The 16,617-nt window shown below is 42.1% G+C and overlaps 1 protein-coding gene and 1 long non-coding RNA gene across 3 annotated transcripts in view; one reads left to right on the top strand and one right to left on the bottom strand.

Moving 5' to 3' along the window:
- The window catches only part of LOC128685014 (uncharacterized), a 323,567-nt gene that overhangs the window by 10,804 nt on the left and 296,146 nt on the right, over window positions 1-16,617 (top strand). The window lies entirely within an intron of this gene.
- Window positions 1,952-5,899, bottom strand: LOC128685012 (DNA-directed RNA polymerase II subunit RPB1-like). Its single transcript, XM_053771448.2, has 2 exons — window positions 5,783-5,899; window positions 1,952-3,994 (listed from the first exon to the last, which is right to left on the bottom strand). Exons 1-2 carry the CDS (start codon window positions 5,891-5,893, stop codon window positions 2,294-2,296), a joined length of 1,812 nt encoding a protein of 603 aa, XP_053627423.2. The 5' UTR covers window positions 5,894-5,899; the 3' UTR covers window positions 1,952-2,293.

Here is a 16,617-nt window from a genome sequence, read left to right as displayed (position 1 = left end):
TTCCAGACTTACAAGTTGGTTTGGTAAGGGTTGTCAGGAAACAGGCCAAGTGTTTCTTGATGCGGGTCTTAGTCATATGACCCACAGCTGGAGCTTTTGGTCATCGGACCGAGGCCTTCCGCTGGCTTACCGGTCCTTTAAAAATTATGGTAATAGTTATAACAATTTGCTCCAAACTTACAAGACACCCTGCACAGTATTATTCTTTAACACCTTTTTACTAAATGATTTCATATATTGGAGATTTGAGAGGTTCTTAATGTAACTCAACAAAAGACACATTCTTCTTCTTGCCTTCGACCTTAGGGTCTGTTCTGCATCATCAGTGTTGCTTGTTGAAAACCTTGTCAACAGGTGGTCAGGGATACCTTAAGTTTGAGATGTATGGACAAATCTTACACTTACTACTCACATCATTAAAATTATGGTATACATCACCAACAAGTTGATGAATAAGACACATGTGCAACATTTTGGGTTTTAGCTAGCAGTAAAACGGTATAGTAAGTCTTCACTCAACGTTTCGTTATAACATTGATGAGAATTTTTTTTATTCCCGGCCGGGGTTACTGTCTGCGTGGAATTTGCATGTTCAGTTTTGAACTGTGTGGTGGTAGGAGGTGCTCCTTACAATTTTCGCTTTGCAAACATTTATTCCTTCATTTAACCCTGTTGCAATGAGTGCTACTGGTGCACTATGCAACCCTGATGTCTGTGGCCACAAAAAACAAAATGTGTGGTATTAGAAACAAACCAATTAGCCTATGGTAAAATTGGTTTCGTTATACGTCGTTTCGCTTAAAGTCCCAGTTTTCAAGAACCTATCGACGACGTTAAGTGAGTACTTGCTGTATATAGACATTAGCCGATTCTTGTGGGTAGTTTCTTAAGAGGCGGTAGCATCTCATAGATGAGACCGGGCTTTAAAATGAGCTGAGGTAGAATAGCAGTTTCTAGGCTCATTAATAGCATTTAGTTTCTTTGTCAGTCTGCAGTACTGTTAATATTCCTGATAAAGCTGAAAACGTGTGTGTGTGTGTGTACTCACCTAATTGCTCATCTAATTGTGGTTGCAGGGTCGAAACACAGCTCCTGGCCCTGCCTCTTCACTGATTGCTACTAGGTCCTCTCTCTCTGCTTCCAGAGCTTTGTCATACCTCGTCTTAAAGCTATGTATGGTTCCTGCCTCCACTACACCACTTGTTAGGCTATTCCACTTCCTGACAACTCTATGACTGAAGAAATACTTTCTAACATCCCTATGACTCGTCTGAGTCTTCGGCTTCCAATTGTGACCCCTTGTTTCTGTGTCCCCTCTCTGGAACAACCTGTCTCTGTCTACCTTATCTATTCCACGCAGTATTTTGTATGTCGTTATCATGTCTCCCCTGACCCGCCTGTCCTCCAATGTCGTCAGTCCGATTTCCCTCAACTTTTCTTAGTAGGACATACCCCCTGAGCTCCGGAACTAGCCTTGTTGCAAACCTTTGCACTTTCTCTAATTTTTTGACGCGTTTGATCAGGTGTGGGTTCCAAATTGAACCTGCATACTCCAGTATGGGCCTGATGTACACAGTGTACAGTGTCTTGAACGATTCCTTACTAAGGTATCAGAACGCTATTCTCGGGTTTGCCAGGCGCCCGTATGCTGCAGCAGTTATTTGGTTGATGTGTGCCTCCGGAGACATGCTCGATGTTATGGTCACCCCAAGATCTTTCTCCTTGAGCGAGGTTTGCAGTCCTTGGCCACCTAGTCTATAATCTGTCTGCGGTCTTCTTTGCCCTTCTCCGATCTTCATGACTTTGCACTTGGCAGGGTTGAATTCAAGAAGCCAGTTGCTGGACCACGTGTCCAGCCTGTGTGTGTGTGTGTGTGTATGTGTGTGTGTGTACACAGCAACCACTGTGCATTGTTGATCGCTTATGTGAGAAAGGTCAAATTATACTAAAATGAACTTCAAAACTTTATTAATTATTATTATTATGGAGTAATCACTAGAGCTAAATATGAATGTTATTATCTTTGAAGTGTTATGGTATAATTGGCCATATCAAATAAGCCATGCTTGGTATTGGTGTTTGTGTTGTGGCGGCCGATGCTTGTCCTGAGTGTAGCAGGAAGGCCTATGTTCCCATCACCGTAGCTTTTGTGAGCATAGAGGCCGGTAAAACACGGCTGTGTGAGTATAGTTTTACTGGTATCCTTTGTAAGTGTAAATGAATGAGCGAGGTTTTTTTAATTTCCTCTAAAAACTGGACAACGAAATTATGATGGGCGTCATCAAAGTTTGCTCTAATTGTCAAAAGTTAATACATAACCAAACTTCTCAGCATTGTCAGACGCATCATACTGACGCAGCTTGAAGCCTGGGAACACTTCACGTGTAGAGGTGGGTGTGAAGGTACTTCTCAGCGGGGACCTCGAAGCTGAAAATGTCCCGATTGAAGATGAAGAATATGTGGATGGAACGGAGGCTGGTCGACGTGCTGATGGAGAAGAATAAACCTGAACACCACGAGCAGATGCATCTTGGGCAGTCAAGGCTGAAGATCTTGTACCAGTTGTAGCTGTAGCAAAAGAGGATGAAGATGGACGAGAACCGCGAGAAGTAGACACTTCCTCAGTTTCAAAGCCGATGCCTTCACCGGCCCGGAATCGATAAGTGCGGCGAGTGCCGTCATCGTCCACCACCGTATAGGTGCCTTGTACATTGCCATCGGCATCAGCACTCTCCGATCGTGAATACTGCTCGGAATCGAAGGCAAAGTTGTAGGATGCATCAGATTTGGAATCAGCCAGAGGGTCTATGAAGGGAACCTCTTGTACAGGAACAATTCTACCAGTAGGCTGTCCAGTGGGTGATCCAGGAACTGGGGGTCCTACAGGAATATGAGCTCCTTCAGCGGTAAATCCTGTTGCGGATCCTGCTTGGTAGTTAATTGCCCTTCTTTGTCCATCATCCTTAGCAACGAAGTCGAATTTTCCTGCCACATTGTTGGCTTTGTCACCAGATTCTGCTCGTGAGTGACTAGAAGTATCGTAAGCGAAGGAGTAACTACCATCAGGAGACAATTGGCTGTGAGTGTTGGCAGATTCGAATGGGCGAGTCTGTTGGTAAGTAGAGGGAGAGGGTCGTGATGGGCGAGTCTGTTGGTAAGTAGAGGGAGAGGGTCGTGCAGCTGGAGAGCTGTACTGAGTTAATGCGGGCGTGAATGCAGGACGAACAGGGGCAAATCTAGAGGGAGTACGTGAAGCCCCTGCACCAGCAGAGATGGTTCCTGCACTAAAGCTTGTAGATCCAGCGTAGGCTTGTGTAGAAACGCTTGAAGTTCCTGAAGAGGGGGCGCCTGCTCTGCGTAAACTGGGTGAAGGGAGTCGTCCAGCTGAAGACGAAAGTCGTGTTGCAGCTGGAGTGGCTCCAGGAGCTGCTGGTGACTGTGGAAGATCGTCGCCCTCAACAACAAAGCCAATTCCACGCCCAGCTGTGTATGAGTAGGATCGTGTTCGACCCTCCTCATCCACGTAGGAGTAAGATCCACGTACAGTGCCATCTGAGTCACTTTGTTCTGTTCGTGCAAGTCCATCTTCAGAGAACCGGAATCCATATGAAGCATCTGTGTTTGCATCGGCGAGAGGGTCTACGAAGGGTGGTCTAGCGCGGGCTGCAGCATGGGCAGCATCAAAGTCAGGGTGTGAGGCTGGTAGATGGGCACCCCTGGGCCGAAAGCCGCCCTCGCCAGCTTCGTACTGGAGATGGATACTATTTCCCTCAGGATCTCTGTAGCCAAACTCTCCGTCTTGTTTACCAGCAGACTTGAGCCGAGTACTCTCAAAGGCTCCCTCGCCAGTGTCGTAGCCGTACTTGTACGTTCCATCGTCATGCAGAACGTAGTACTGTGAACGCCTTCCAGTGCCCACTTGAGGAATCTTGTAGGCACTTTCGTCTGGCCGAGGCAAACTCAGTGCGCTAACTGCTAAAGCAGACAACAGCACCTGCAAGAAAAAAGCTGCATTAAGGACGATTTACTCAAAATTAAAAGTTTTCGCAGAAGAGAATTACCATTAATTTCAGTCCATCTTGTTATACAGTTACAATGATCTTACAACTCTTTACATAAATACGCACATTCTCAAAGTTTTATGCTTGTTGCTGAGCAGTTACAATAAGCCGTAGATACCATTTTGTGAGTGTAAAGTGTACTACTCATCTATCATATGCCATCCTATCATAGTTAAAATCTTTACTCTAATTTCACTCATAACTTTAGGCGAATGCAAGTGTACCCTGGATTCTTTAAGTTTGCAATTTCTTCTTGACTGTCAGTGTGGTATTATGTATATCATAAAACGAAACATTCTTTACAAAAATTGAACCAGTATTGATCAGTGGCTTCCTTAGCTTTGTAAAGATTAGATCAGGAGGGACCAGTGGCTTATTTAGCTGTTTGAAGACTGGACCAGGACATATCCATGACCTACTCTCAGTATAAGGCCGACAAGCAAGTACTTTTCCTGACATAGTTACTCTCGGTGGACAGTATAGCAGTAAACTTCCCTTTGCAACATATTCAATAATACTCTAAAATTACTAAATTTTTATGGAATGTATAATGATAACTGTTCCTGAGAATGTTGTGATTGACGGATGCAGAGATGTCTGAGCTATGAATTATGTGATGACACGTTTATTAAACAACTTATGTACTGTATGTTATAAAGACATGTTTTGCAGCCTGTCTTCTTAATCCAGTTTGGATTAAATTAAATGTTTTAGTCTAGATAAGGGAAGGTCTTAAACTAAATAAACAGGTCTTAGACTGTATAAACAGATCTTATACTAGATAAACGGAAAGTGTGAAATAAGGGCAGTGTCATGATGGTTGGTGTGTCATTTCGATAGCTGGTGTTGTGATGGTTGTGCTGGTACTGTTGTGGATTTTGTCATGCATTAAGATACCAAATGCTGATGGTATCGTGTGCCTGTTTATAGTGTTGTATCGTAGTAATGGAGTGTACAGGACAGGGTATGGGAACTGTGAGGTACATGTTTAGGCTGAATGCTTGTTGTTAGCTGCAGTCTTCGACCACAGCATGAAACATCTTGTGAGTGTGTCATTAACTATTAAGCATCTGTAGTTACAAGAGTAGGACATTGCGCGTGGTGGTATACCCTCTTCATTATCCTTATTATTATTTGGCCGTCGCCTCAAGACGTGACTCAAAACAGTCGACTAGCATATGGGTGCTGTACTTATTTACTGCTATGTGAACAGAAGGAACGGGTATAAGGAGACTAACACCCAGGTATCTATTTACTGGTAGGTAAAGAGGGACAGCAGGTGTAAGAAGACTAACACCCAGGTAACTGTTGTTAGGTGTGGGTGGATGTATGTGTATCTCACTATCTTAGTGAATCTCGACACACAACCTCGATTTTGCAAACAACACTTGTGCAACAAATTTAAACATCTGAAACAGGTGTTCTGAGTAAGATATGAACTGTGTTGTAGGTCATTCAGTGCCAGGAATGGCAGAAGTTCGATCCTCGAGGTCCGGGTCTATGATCAGTCAGGCTGATGGTAATTATTAGCACTCGTGTTTTCTGTATAGTTGGGATTTTGCTGTGTTTCACTAGCCAGGAACCTGCATCACCAAAAGCAAAAACAGAACCAGCGACAACGGGAGCAGCAGCCGCAGCAGTAGCAGCTGCAGCGGCTGCGGTAATACCTGTAGGGTGGTCACTCACGTACACTGAAGGAGGGACAGAAGGGATATTCGTACCAAGCTGGTCCAGAGGGCCATGGTTGAAGGCTGAGCGAGGGGGAGGTGCTGACGGGGTGGTAGCCGATGGGGGTGTGCATCTGCTCCTCTCCAACTCCTCCTCTTATACATCCGACCTCCCCCCACCTCTTGCCTCCCGGTCATTTAACCCCTCCCCCAACATAAATATCCATCATCCTCCCCCACCCTACCCCCTCCCTTCCTCCAGCGCGACCTCACCTTTCCATGACATTTTAGTAGTCCCACCAAACCGTCCTTAGTTCCGCCCTTCAGCTCCTCCTCTTCCTCTTTTTTTTTCTTTCTCTGCGACCTTCCCCTCTCCTTCCTCCTCTTCCTCCTACCCTTCCCCGCCCCCTTCCTCATTTCTTCTTGTCCTCTTCTTCTGTTCCTCCCGTATCTTGTAATACTTCTCCTTCTCCTTATCTTGCTGTCGATATTACTTTGAGACCTAGCCTCTCGACCACTGAAGTATTCCTGGACCACTGAAGTATTCCCGGACCGCTGAAGTATTCCTGGACTACTGAAGTATTCCTGGACCACTGACGTATTCCAGGATCACTGAAGTTTTCCTGGACCACTGAAGTATTCCTGGACCACTGAAGTATTCCTGGACCACTGAAGTATTCCTGGACCACTGAAGTATTTGTGAACCATTAAAGCACCAGTGACGTCAGCGTTGTGTGAAAGTTGTAACTGTGGTTATTGCTATGTTGAGTGAAGGTTGTTGTTGCTATGTTGTGTGAATGTTGTTGCTATGTTGTGTGGAGGTTGTTGCTATGTTGTGTGAAGGTTGTTGCTATGTTGTGTGAATGTTGTTGCTATGTTGTGTGAAGGTTGTTGCTATGTTGTGTGAAGGCTGTTGCTATGTTGTGTGAAGGTTGTTGCTATGTTGTGTGAAGTTTGTTGTTGCTATGTTGTGTGAAGGTTGTTGTTGCTATGTTGTGTGAAGGTTGTTGGTGCTATGTTGTGTGAAGGTTGTTGTTGCTATGTTGTGTGAAGGTTGTTGTTGCTATGTTGTGTGAAGGTTGTAGCTATGTTGTGTGAAGGTTGTTGCTATGTTGTGTGAAGGTTGTTGCTATGTTGTGTGAAGGTTGTTGCTATGTTGTGTGAATGCTGTTGCTATGTTGTGTTAAGGTTGTTGCTATGTTGTGTGAAGGTTGTTGCTATGTTGTGTGAAGGTTGTTGCTATGTGTGAATGTTGTTGCTATGTTGTGTGAAGGTTGTTGCTATGTTGTGTGAAGGTTGTTGCTATGTTGTGTGAAGGTTGTTGCTATGTTGTGTGAAGGTTGTTGTTGCTATGTTGTGTGAAGGTTGTTGTTGCTATGTTGTGTGAAGGTTGTTGTTGCTATGTTGTGTGAAGTTGCTATGTTGTGTGAAGGTTGTTGCTATGTTGTGTGAATGTTGTTGCTATGTTGTGTGAAGGTTGTTGCTATGTTGTGTGAAGGTTGTTGCTATGTTGTGTGAAGGCTGTTGCTATGTTGTGTGAAGGTTGTTGCTATGTTGTGTGAAGTTTGTTGTTGCTATGTTGTGTGAAGGTTGTTGTTGCTATGTTGTGTGAAGGTTGTTGGTGCTATGTTGTGTGAAGGTTGTTGTTGCTATGTTGTGTGAAGGTTGTTGTTGCTATGTTGTGTGAAGGTTGTAGCTATGTTGTGTGAAGGTTGTTGCTATGTGTGAAGGTTGTTGCTATGTTGTGTGAAGGTTGTTGCTATGTTGTGTGAATCCTGTTGCTATGTTGTGTTAAGGATGTTGCTATGTTGTGTGAAGGTTGTTGCTATGTTGTGTGAAGGTTGTTGCTATGTTGTGTGAATGTTGTTGCTATGTTTTGTGAAGGTTGTTGCTATGTTGTGTGAAGGTTGTTGCTATGTTGTGTGAAGGTTGTTGCTATGTTGTGTGAAGGTTGTTGCTATGTTGTGTGAATGTTGTTGCTATGTTGTGTGAAGGTTGTTGCTATGTTGTGTGAAGGTTGTTGCTATGTTGTGTGAAGGCTGTTGCTATGTTGTGTGAAGGTTGTTGCTATGTTGTGTGAAGTTTGTTGTTGCTATGTTGTGTGAAGGTTGTTGTTGCTATGTTGTGTGAAGGTTGTTGGTGCTATGTTGTGTGAAGGTTGTTGTTGCTATGTTGTGTGAAGGTTGTTGTTGCTATGTTGTGTGAAGGTTGTAGCTATGTTGTGTGAAGGTTGTTGCTATGTGTGAAGGTTGTTGCTATGTTGTGTGAAGGTTGTTGCTATGTTGTGTGAATGCTGTTGCTATGTTGTGTTAAGGATGTTGCTATGTTGTGTGAAGGTTGTTGCTATGTTGTGTGAAGGTTGTTGCTATGTTGTGTGAATGTTGTTGCTATGTTGTGTGAAGGTTGTTGCTATGTTGTGGGAAGGTTGTTGCTATGTTGTGTGAAGGTTGTTGCTATGTTGTGTGAAGGTTGTTGTTGCTATGTTGTGTGAAGGTTGTTGCTATGTTGTGTGAAGTTGCTATGTTGTGTGAAGGTTGTTGCTATGTTGTGTGAATGTTGTTGCTATGTTGTGTGAAGGTTGTTGCTATGTTGTGTGAAGGTTGTTGCTATGTTGTGTGAAGGCTGTTGCTATGTTGTGTGAAGGTTGTCGCTATGTTGTGTGAAGGTTGTTGCTATGTTGTGTGAAGGTTGTTGCTATGTTGTGTGAAGGTTGTTGTTGCTATGTTGTGTGAAGGTTGTTGTTGCTATGTTGTGTGAAGGTTGTTGTTGCTATGTTGTGTGAAGGTTGTTGCTATGTTGTGTGAAGGTTTTTGTTGCTATGTTGTGTGAAGGTTGTTGCTATGTTGTGTGAAGGTTGTTGCTATGTTGTGTGAAGGTTGTTGCTATGTTGTGTGAAGGTTGTTGCTATGTTATGTGAAAGTTGTTGTTGCTATGTTGTGTGAAGATTGTTATTGCTATGTTGTGTGAAGGTTGTTGCTATATTGTGTGAAGGTTGTTGCTATGTTGTGTGAAGGTTGTTGTTGCTATGTTTTGTGAAGATTGTTGTTGCTATGTTGTGTGAAGGTTGTTGCTATGTTGTGTGAAGGTTGTTGTTGCTATGTTGTGTGAAGATTGTTGTTGCTATGTTGTGTGAATGTTGTTGCTATGTTGTTGCTGTGTTGTGTGAATGTTGTTGATATGTTGTGTGAAGGTTGTTGCTATGTTGTGTGAAGCTTGTCGTTGCTATGTTGTGTGAAGGTTGTTGCTATGTTGTGTGAAGGTTGTTGCTATGTTGTGTGAATGTTGTTGCTATGTTGTGTGAAGCTTGTCGTTGCTATGTTGTGTGAAGAATGTTGTTTCTATGTTGTGTGAAGCTTGTCGTTGCTATGTTGTGTGAAGATTGTTGTTGCTATGTTGTGTGAAGGTTATGTTGTGTGAAGCTTGTCGTTGTTATGTTGTGTGAAGGTTGTTGCTATGTTGTGTGAATGTTGCTATGTTGTGTGAAGGTTGTTGCTATGTTGTGTGAAGCTTCTCGTTGCTATGTTGTGTGAATGTTGTTGCTATGTTGTGTGAAGGTTGTTGCTATGTTGTGTGAATGTTGTTGCTATGTTGTGTGAAGGTTGTTGCTATGTTGTGTGAAGGTTGTTGCTATGTTGTGTGAAGGTTGTTGCTATGTTGTGCGAAGGTTGTTGCTATGTTGTGTGAATGTTGTTGCTATGTTGTGTGAAGGTTGTTGCTATGATGTGTGAAGGTTGTTGCTATGTTGTGTGAAGGTTGTTGTTGCTATGTTGTGTGAAAGTTGTTGCTATGTTGTGAGGGTTGTTGTTGGTATGTTGTGTGAAGGTTGTTGCTATGTTGTGTGTGTGATGGCTGTTTCTATGTTGTGTGAAGGTTGTTGTTGCTATGTTGTGTGAAGGCTGTTGCTATGTTGTGTGAAGGTTGTTGCTATGTTGTGTGAATGTTGTTGCTATGTTGTGTGAATGTTGTTGCTATGTTGTGTGAATGTTGCTATGTTGTGTGAAGGTTGTTGCTATGTTGTGTGAAGGTTGTTTCTATGTTGTGTGAAGGTTGTTGCTATGTTGTGTGAAGGTTGTTGCTATGTTGTGTGAAGGTTGTTGCTATGTTGTGCGAAGGTTGTTGCTATGTTGTGTGAATGTTGTTGCTATGTTGTGTGAAGGTTGTTGCTATGATGTGTAAAGGTTGTTGCTATGTTGTGTGAAGGTTGTTGTTGCTATGTTGTGTGAAAGTTGTTGCTATGTTGTGAGGGTTGTTGCTATGTTGTGTGAAGGTTGTTGCTATGTTGTGTGTGTGATGGTTGTTTCTATGTTGTGTGAAGGTTGTTGTTGATATGTTGTGTGAAGGTTGTTGCTATGTTGTGTGAAGGTTGTTGCTATGTTGTGTGAATGTTGTTGCTATGTTGTGTGAATGCTGTTGCTATGTTGTGTGAAGGTTGTTGCTATGTTGTGTGAAGATTGTTGTTGCTATGTTGTGTGAAGCTTATTGTTGCTATGTTGTGAAGCTTGTTGTTGCTATGTTGTGAAGGTTGTTGTTGCTATGTTGTGTGAATGTTGTTGCTATGTTGTGTGAAGTTTGTCGTTGCTATGTTGTGTGAAGGTTGTTGTTGCTATGTTGTGTGAAGGTTGTTGCTATGTTGTGAAGGTTGTTGTTGCTATGTTGTGTGAATGTTGTTGCTATGTTGTGTGAAGTTTGTCGTTGCTATGTTGTGTGAAGGTTGTTGTTGCTATGTTGTGTGAAGGTTGTTGCTATGTTGTGTGAAGGTTATTGTTGCTATGTTGTGTGAAGGTTATTGTTGCTATGTTGTGTGAAGGTTGTTGTTGCTATGTTGTGTGAAGGTTGTTGCTATGTTGTGTGAATGTCGTATGTTGTGAAAGTCGTTGTTGCTATATTGTGTGAATGTTGTTGCTATGTTGTGTGGAGGTTGTTGCTATGTTGTGTGAAGGTTGTTTCTGTTGTGTGAAGGTTGTTGCTATGTTGTGTGAAGGTTGTTGCTATGTTGTGTGAAGGTTGTTGCTATGTGTGAAGGTTGTTGCTATGTTGTGTGAATGTTGTTGCTATGTTGTGTGAAGGTTGTTGCTATGTTGTGTGAAGGTTGTTGCTATGTTTTGTAAAGGTTGTTGCTATGTTGTGTGAATGTTGTTGCTATGTTGTGTGAAGGTTGTTGCTATGTTGTGTGAAGGTTGTTGCTATGTTGTGTGAAGGTTGTTGCTATGTTGGGTGAAGGTTGTTGCTATGTGTGAAGGTTGTTGCTATGTTGTGTGAATGTTGTTGCTATGTTGTGTGAAGGTTGTTGCTATGTTGTGAGAAGGTTGTTGCTATGTTGTGTGAAGGTTGTTGCTATGTTGTGTGAAGGTTGTTGTTGCTATGTTGTGTGAAAGTTGTTGCTATGTTGTGTGAAGGTTGTTGCCATGTTATGTGAAGGTTGTTGTTGCTATGTTGTGTGAAGGTTTTTGTTGCTATGTTGTGTGAAGGTTGTTGCTGTGTTGTGTGAAGGTTGTTGTTGCTATGTTGTGTGAAGGTTGTTGCTATGTTGTGTGAATGTTGCTATGTTGTGTGAATGTTGCTATGTTGTGTGAATGTTGCTATGTTGTGTGAAGTTTGTCGTTGCTATGTTGTGTGAAGGTGGTTGTTGCTATGTTGTGTGAAGGTTGTTGCTATGTTGTGTGAAGGTTATTGTTGCTATGTTGTGTGAAGGTTGTTGTTTCTATGTTGTGTGAAGGTTGTTGCTATGTTGTGTGAATATCGTTGTATGTTGTGAAAGTCGTTGTTGCTATATTGTGTGAATGTTGTTGCTATGTTGTGTGGAGGTTGTTGCTATGTTGTGTGAAGGTTGTTTCTATGTTGTGTGAAGGTTGTTGCTATGTTGTGTGAATGTTGTTGCTATGTTGTGTGAATGTTGTTGCTATGTTGTGTGAAGGTTGTTGCTATGTTGTGTAAAGGTTGTTGCTATGTTGTGTGAAGGTTGTTGTTGCTATGTGTGAAGGTTGTTGTTGCTATGTTGTGTGAAGGTTGTTGCTATGTTGTGTAAAGGTTGTTGCTATGTTGTGTGAAGGTTGTTGTTGCTATGTGTGAAGGTTGTTGTTGCTATGTTGTGTGAAGGTTGTTGTTGCTATGTTGTGTGAAGGTTGTTGTTGCTATGTTGTGTGAAGGTTGTTGTTGCTATGTTGTGTGAAGGTTGTTGTTGCTATGTTGTGTGAAGGTTGTTGCTAAGTTGTGTGAATGTTGTTGCTATGTTGTGAAGGTTGTTGCTATGTTGTGTGAAGGTTGTTGCTATGTTGTGTGAAGGTTTTACCTGGAGAGAGGTTGTTGCTATGTTGTGTGAAGGTTGTTGCTATGTTGTGTGAAGGTTGTTGCTATGTTGTGTGAAGGTTGTTGTTGCTATGTTGTGTGAAGGTTTTTGTTGCTATGTTTTGTGAAGGTTGTTGTTGCTATATTGTGTGAAGGTTGTTGATGCTATGTTGTGTGAAGGTTGTTGTTGCTATGTTGTGTGAAGGTTGTTGCTATGTTGTGTGAAGGTTGTTGCTATGTTGTGTGAAGGTTGTTGCTATGTTGTGTGAAGGTTGTTGCTATGTTGTGTGAAGATTGTTATTGCTATGTTGTGTGAAGGTTGTTGCCATGTTGTGTGTGAAGGTTGTTGCTATGTTGTGTGAAGGTTGTTGTTGCTATGTTGTGTGAAGATTGTTGTTGCTATGTTGTGAAGATTGTTGTTGCTATGTTATGTGAAGGTTGTTGCTATGTTGTGTGAAGGTTGTTGTTGCTATGTTGTGTGAAGGTTGTTGTTGCTATGTTGTGTGAAGGTTGTTGCTATGTTGTGTGAAGGTTGTTGTTGCTATGTTGTGTGAATGTTGTTGCTATGTTGTGTGAATGTTGTTGCTATGTTGTGTGAATGTTATTGCTATGTTGTGTGAAGCTTGTTGTTGCTATGTTGTGTGAAGATTGTTGTTGCTATGTTGTGTGAAGCTTGTCGTTGCTATGTTGTGTGAAGATTGTTGCTATGTTGTGTGAAGGTTGTTGCTATGTTGTGTGAAGCTTGTCGTTGCTATGTTGTGTGAAGGTTGTTGCTATGTTGTGTGAAGGTTGTTGCTATGTTGTGTGAAGCTTGTCGTTGCTATGTTGTGTGAAGCTTGTCGTTGCTATGTTGTGTGAATGTTGTTGCTATGTTGTGTGAAGGTTGTTACTATGTTGTGTGAATGTTGTTGCTATGTTGTGTGAAGGTTGTTGCTATGTTGTGTGAAGGTTGTTGCTTTGTTGTGTGAAGGTTGTTGCTATGTTGTGTGAAAGTTGCTGCTATGTTGTGTGAAGGTTGTTGCTATGTTGTGTGAAGGTTGTTGCTATGTTGTGCGAAGGTTGTTGCTATGTTGTGTGAATGTTGTTGCTATGTTGTGTGAAGGTTGTTGCTATGTTGTGTGAAGGTTGTTGCTATGTTGTGTAAAGGTTGTTGCTATGTTGTGTGAAGGTTGTTGCTATGTTGTGTGAAGGTTGTTGCTATGTTGTGTGAAGGTTGTTGTTGCTATGTGTGAAGGTTGTTGTTGCTATGTTGTGTGAAGGTTGTTGCTATGTTGTGTGAATGTCGTTGCTATGTTGTGTGAAGGTTGTTGCTATGTTGTGAGAAGGTTGTTGCTATGTTGTGTGAAGGTTGTTGCTATGCTGTGTGAAGGTTGTTGTTGCTATGTTGTGTGAAGGTTGTTGTTGCTATGTTGTGTGAAGGTTGTTGTTGCTATGTTGTGAAGGTTGTTGCTATGTTGTGTGAAGGTTGTTGTTGCTATGTTGTGTGAATATTGTTGCTTTGTGTGAATGTTGTTGCTATGTTGTGTGAAGGTTGTTGCTATGTTGTGTGAAGATTGTTGTTGCTATGTTGTGTAAAGCTTGTTGTTGCTATGTTGTGAAGCTTGTTGTTGCTATGTTGTGAAGGCTGTTGTTGCTATGTTGTGTGAAGGTTGTTGCTATGTTGTGTGAAGGTTGTTGTTGCTATGTTGTGTGAAGGTTGTTGCTATGTTGTGTGAATGTTGCTATGTTGTGAAGGTTGTTGTTGCTATGTTGTGTGAATGTTGTTATGTTGTGTGAAGTTTGTCGTTGCTATGTTGTGTGAAGTTTGTTGTTGCTATGTTGTGTGAAGGTTGTTGCTATGTTGTGTGAAGGTTATTGTTGCTATGTTGTGTGAAGGTTGTTGTTGCTATGGCGTGTGAAGGTTGTTGCTATGTTGTGTGAAGGTTATTGTTGCTATGTTGTGTGAATGTCGTTGTTGTATGTTGTGAAAGTTTTTGTTGCTATGTTGTGTGAAGGTCGTTGTTGTATATTGCTAAAGTCGTTGTTGCTATGTATTGTGAATGTTGTTGCTGCGTTATGTAAGTAAGTTTATTCAGGTATACACAAATACAGTTACATAGAATTATCATACATAGCAGCATATGTGTAGAGAACCTGGGATAACCCAAAAAAGTCAGACACAGTGACTTATTTCCATTGGGGTCCTTTTACCTTATTATTATAATATAAAGGTTATAATATTTTCTTATTATTCTACAATGAAGATAACATCTTATTATCATACTAAAAAGACTATCTACTACACGAGGGTCATTAAGACTATCTACAATACGAGGGTCATTACTAGGAATCAGGTAAAATTTACACGTATGTTAGCTAAAAAATAGAAAATCATTACCCTCCCTTTCTGTAGCTACATTCATCAGACACCTTTTGGCACTCTTCTTGAACTGGTTCATGCTATGACTGGCTTTGACATGTGCGGGTAGTCTGTTCCATTCCTTTATTGCTGTACAATAAAAGGTGTTTGAAGCCTGGCCAATGATTGTGGGTACTACAAAGCTGTGCTCCCTCTCCCTAGTAATATGATTGCTTTGGTTCCCAACCTTGATTTAGCTTCAGTTGTTTTACTCTGTCTTCAACATTCAGCATATCCAACTGCTGTAATTCATTCTGGCCTACATGTTCTCTTGGTCCCAGCCCCAGGATGAATCTTACGATTTTGTTCTGGGTGATTTGCAGTCTATCTTTCAGTTTTTTTGTCAAGGCAAAGTACCATGAAGAGCAAGCGTAATCCATATAGCATTGCATAAGGGCTAGACATAGGGTCCTGCGAGCCTCAGTAGGTAGACACTGTGCTTGTCTATACAGGAACTTCAGTCTGGCATTCGCTTTCTTTACTACACTGTTCCCTATCAATTCTCCTGACATGCATGGGTCAAAGGGGATTCCCAGATATTTTACTGATGAAACCAAAGTGATGGGCTCCCCATTACACTGGACATTAAAATTATTTACCCTTCCCAGTTTATGTTTCGTGCCAAAGAGAATGGCTTCAGTTTTCCCGAGGTGTAATGATAGTTTGTTGTCTACTAACCATTTGCTGCAGGACTCCAGTTCCAGTGTTAAAACATTAGCTATATCTTGTGGGTCTTTACCTGACACTAACAGAGCACTGTCATCTGCATACAGTAGGAGTTTGCACTTGACACTGATAGGCATGTCATTGACATAAGAATAATAAGGGACCCAGAATACTACCTTGGGGAACTCCACATGCTATCGGCAGGGGTTCTGATTCCGTTTTGTTGATTTTGACAATTTGTCTCCTGTTGCTAAGGTAGGACTTAAACCAGTCTACAGAACCTATACCGATAGCTTGAAGTTTCTTACATAATATATTGTGGTTGACAGTATCGAAGGCCTTTTGCAGGTTCCCCTTTGACATTTCAGTTCTCAGGTAATCCATCAGATTAATTAGGGAGGTGTCGGTTGAGTAAGATCTTCTAAAGCCCGATTGATAGCTGTGTCCTGGAATTTGTATTGATAAAGCCACTGGATGGCGAAACGTCTACAATAAAGATACCCAGATGTTGCACATGTGTCTCAATTTCATCTTGTCGGTATTATATACCATTCTTGTACAACCTGAGACCTGGCTTATTACACCCCCACAACCTGTAACCTATCTTACTACACCCCTTACAACTTGAAACTTGGCTTACTACACCCCCTACAACCTGAAACCTGGCTTACTACACCCCCTACAATCTGACCTGGCTTACTACACCCCTACAACCTGAGACCTGACTTACTACAGCCCCTACAACCTGAGACCTGGCTTACTACACCCCTACAACCTGAGACCTGGCTTACTACACCCCCTACAACCTGAGACCTGGCTTACTACACCCCCTACAGCCTGAAACCTGGCTTACTACACCCCCTACAACTTGAGACCTGGCATACTACACCCCCTACAGCCTGAGACCGGCTTACTACACCCCCTACAGCCTGACCTGGCTTACTACACCCCTACAACCTGAGACCTGGCTTACTACACCCCGTACAACTTGAGACCTGGCTTTCTACAGGCACTACAACCAGAGACCTGGCTTACTACACCACCTACAGCTTGAGAACTGGCTTACTTTACCCTCCCTTACAACCACGGTGTCGGCTTGACTGAACACGAGCGAACACTTGCCAGGTAAGTCATGAGTTCACAGTCAGAAAGTGTGAACTCCTTTTGTTATGAAGGTGCGTCTCTGCCTCTTCTGTCCTCCGCGCGTGCACACACCAGTTGGTCAAGCACTCCAACACTGGTGTCAAAGACGAGAACTAAGAAGGTTTCAACGCTGGTCCCGAGGAGAATGCAGGAATCTATACCGGATCCAGGGAAAAAAGTCACGGAAAAGAAATCGCAACTTAACTTGACCTAAATGTTTTTGTATCTTTATTTTTGCTTAAGAAATTGAATAAGATGTGATGTTGTTTTGCATATGTGTAATTCCATCATATGTATATTGTGTTGTCAAATATTTTTTATTTTTTTTAACTTTGTTTATGGTATTTTAATAAAATGTGACTTTTTTCCAGTGACTTTTTTTTCCTAGACAAAACTG

Source organism: Cherax quadricarinatus, chromosome 5 (assembly GCF_038502225.1).
Source record: "Cherax quadricarinatus isolate ZL_2023a chromosome 5, ASM3850222v1, whole genome shotgun sequence".
Taxonomy (NCBI): domain Eukaryota; kingdom Metazoa; phylum Arthropoda; class Malacostraca; order Decapoda; family Parastacidae; genus Cherax; species Cherax quadricarinatus.
The sequence above is the reverse complement of the archived record's forward strand: the minus strand, read 5'-3'. Positions and strand labels throughout refer to the sequence as shown.

Excerpts from the sequence above, each read along its gene's own strand:
- LOC128685012 (XM_053771448.2), bottom strand. The coding sequence starts at position 5,893 with ATGTATAAGAGGAGGAGTTGGAGAGGAGCAGATGCACACCCCCATCGG. Across the intron at positions 3,995-5,782 it reads TGGCCCTCTGGACCAGCTTG|GTGCTGTTGTCTGCTTTAGC; the intron begins GTACGAATATCC and ends TTTTTCTTGCAG.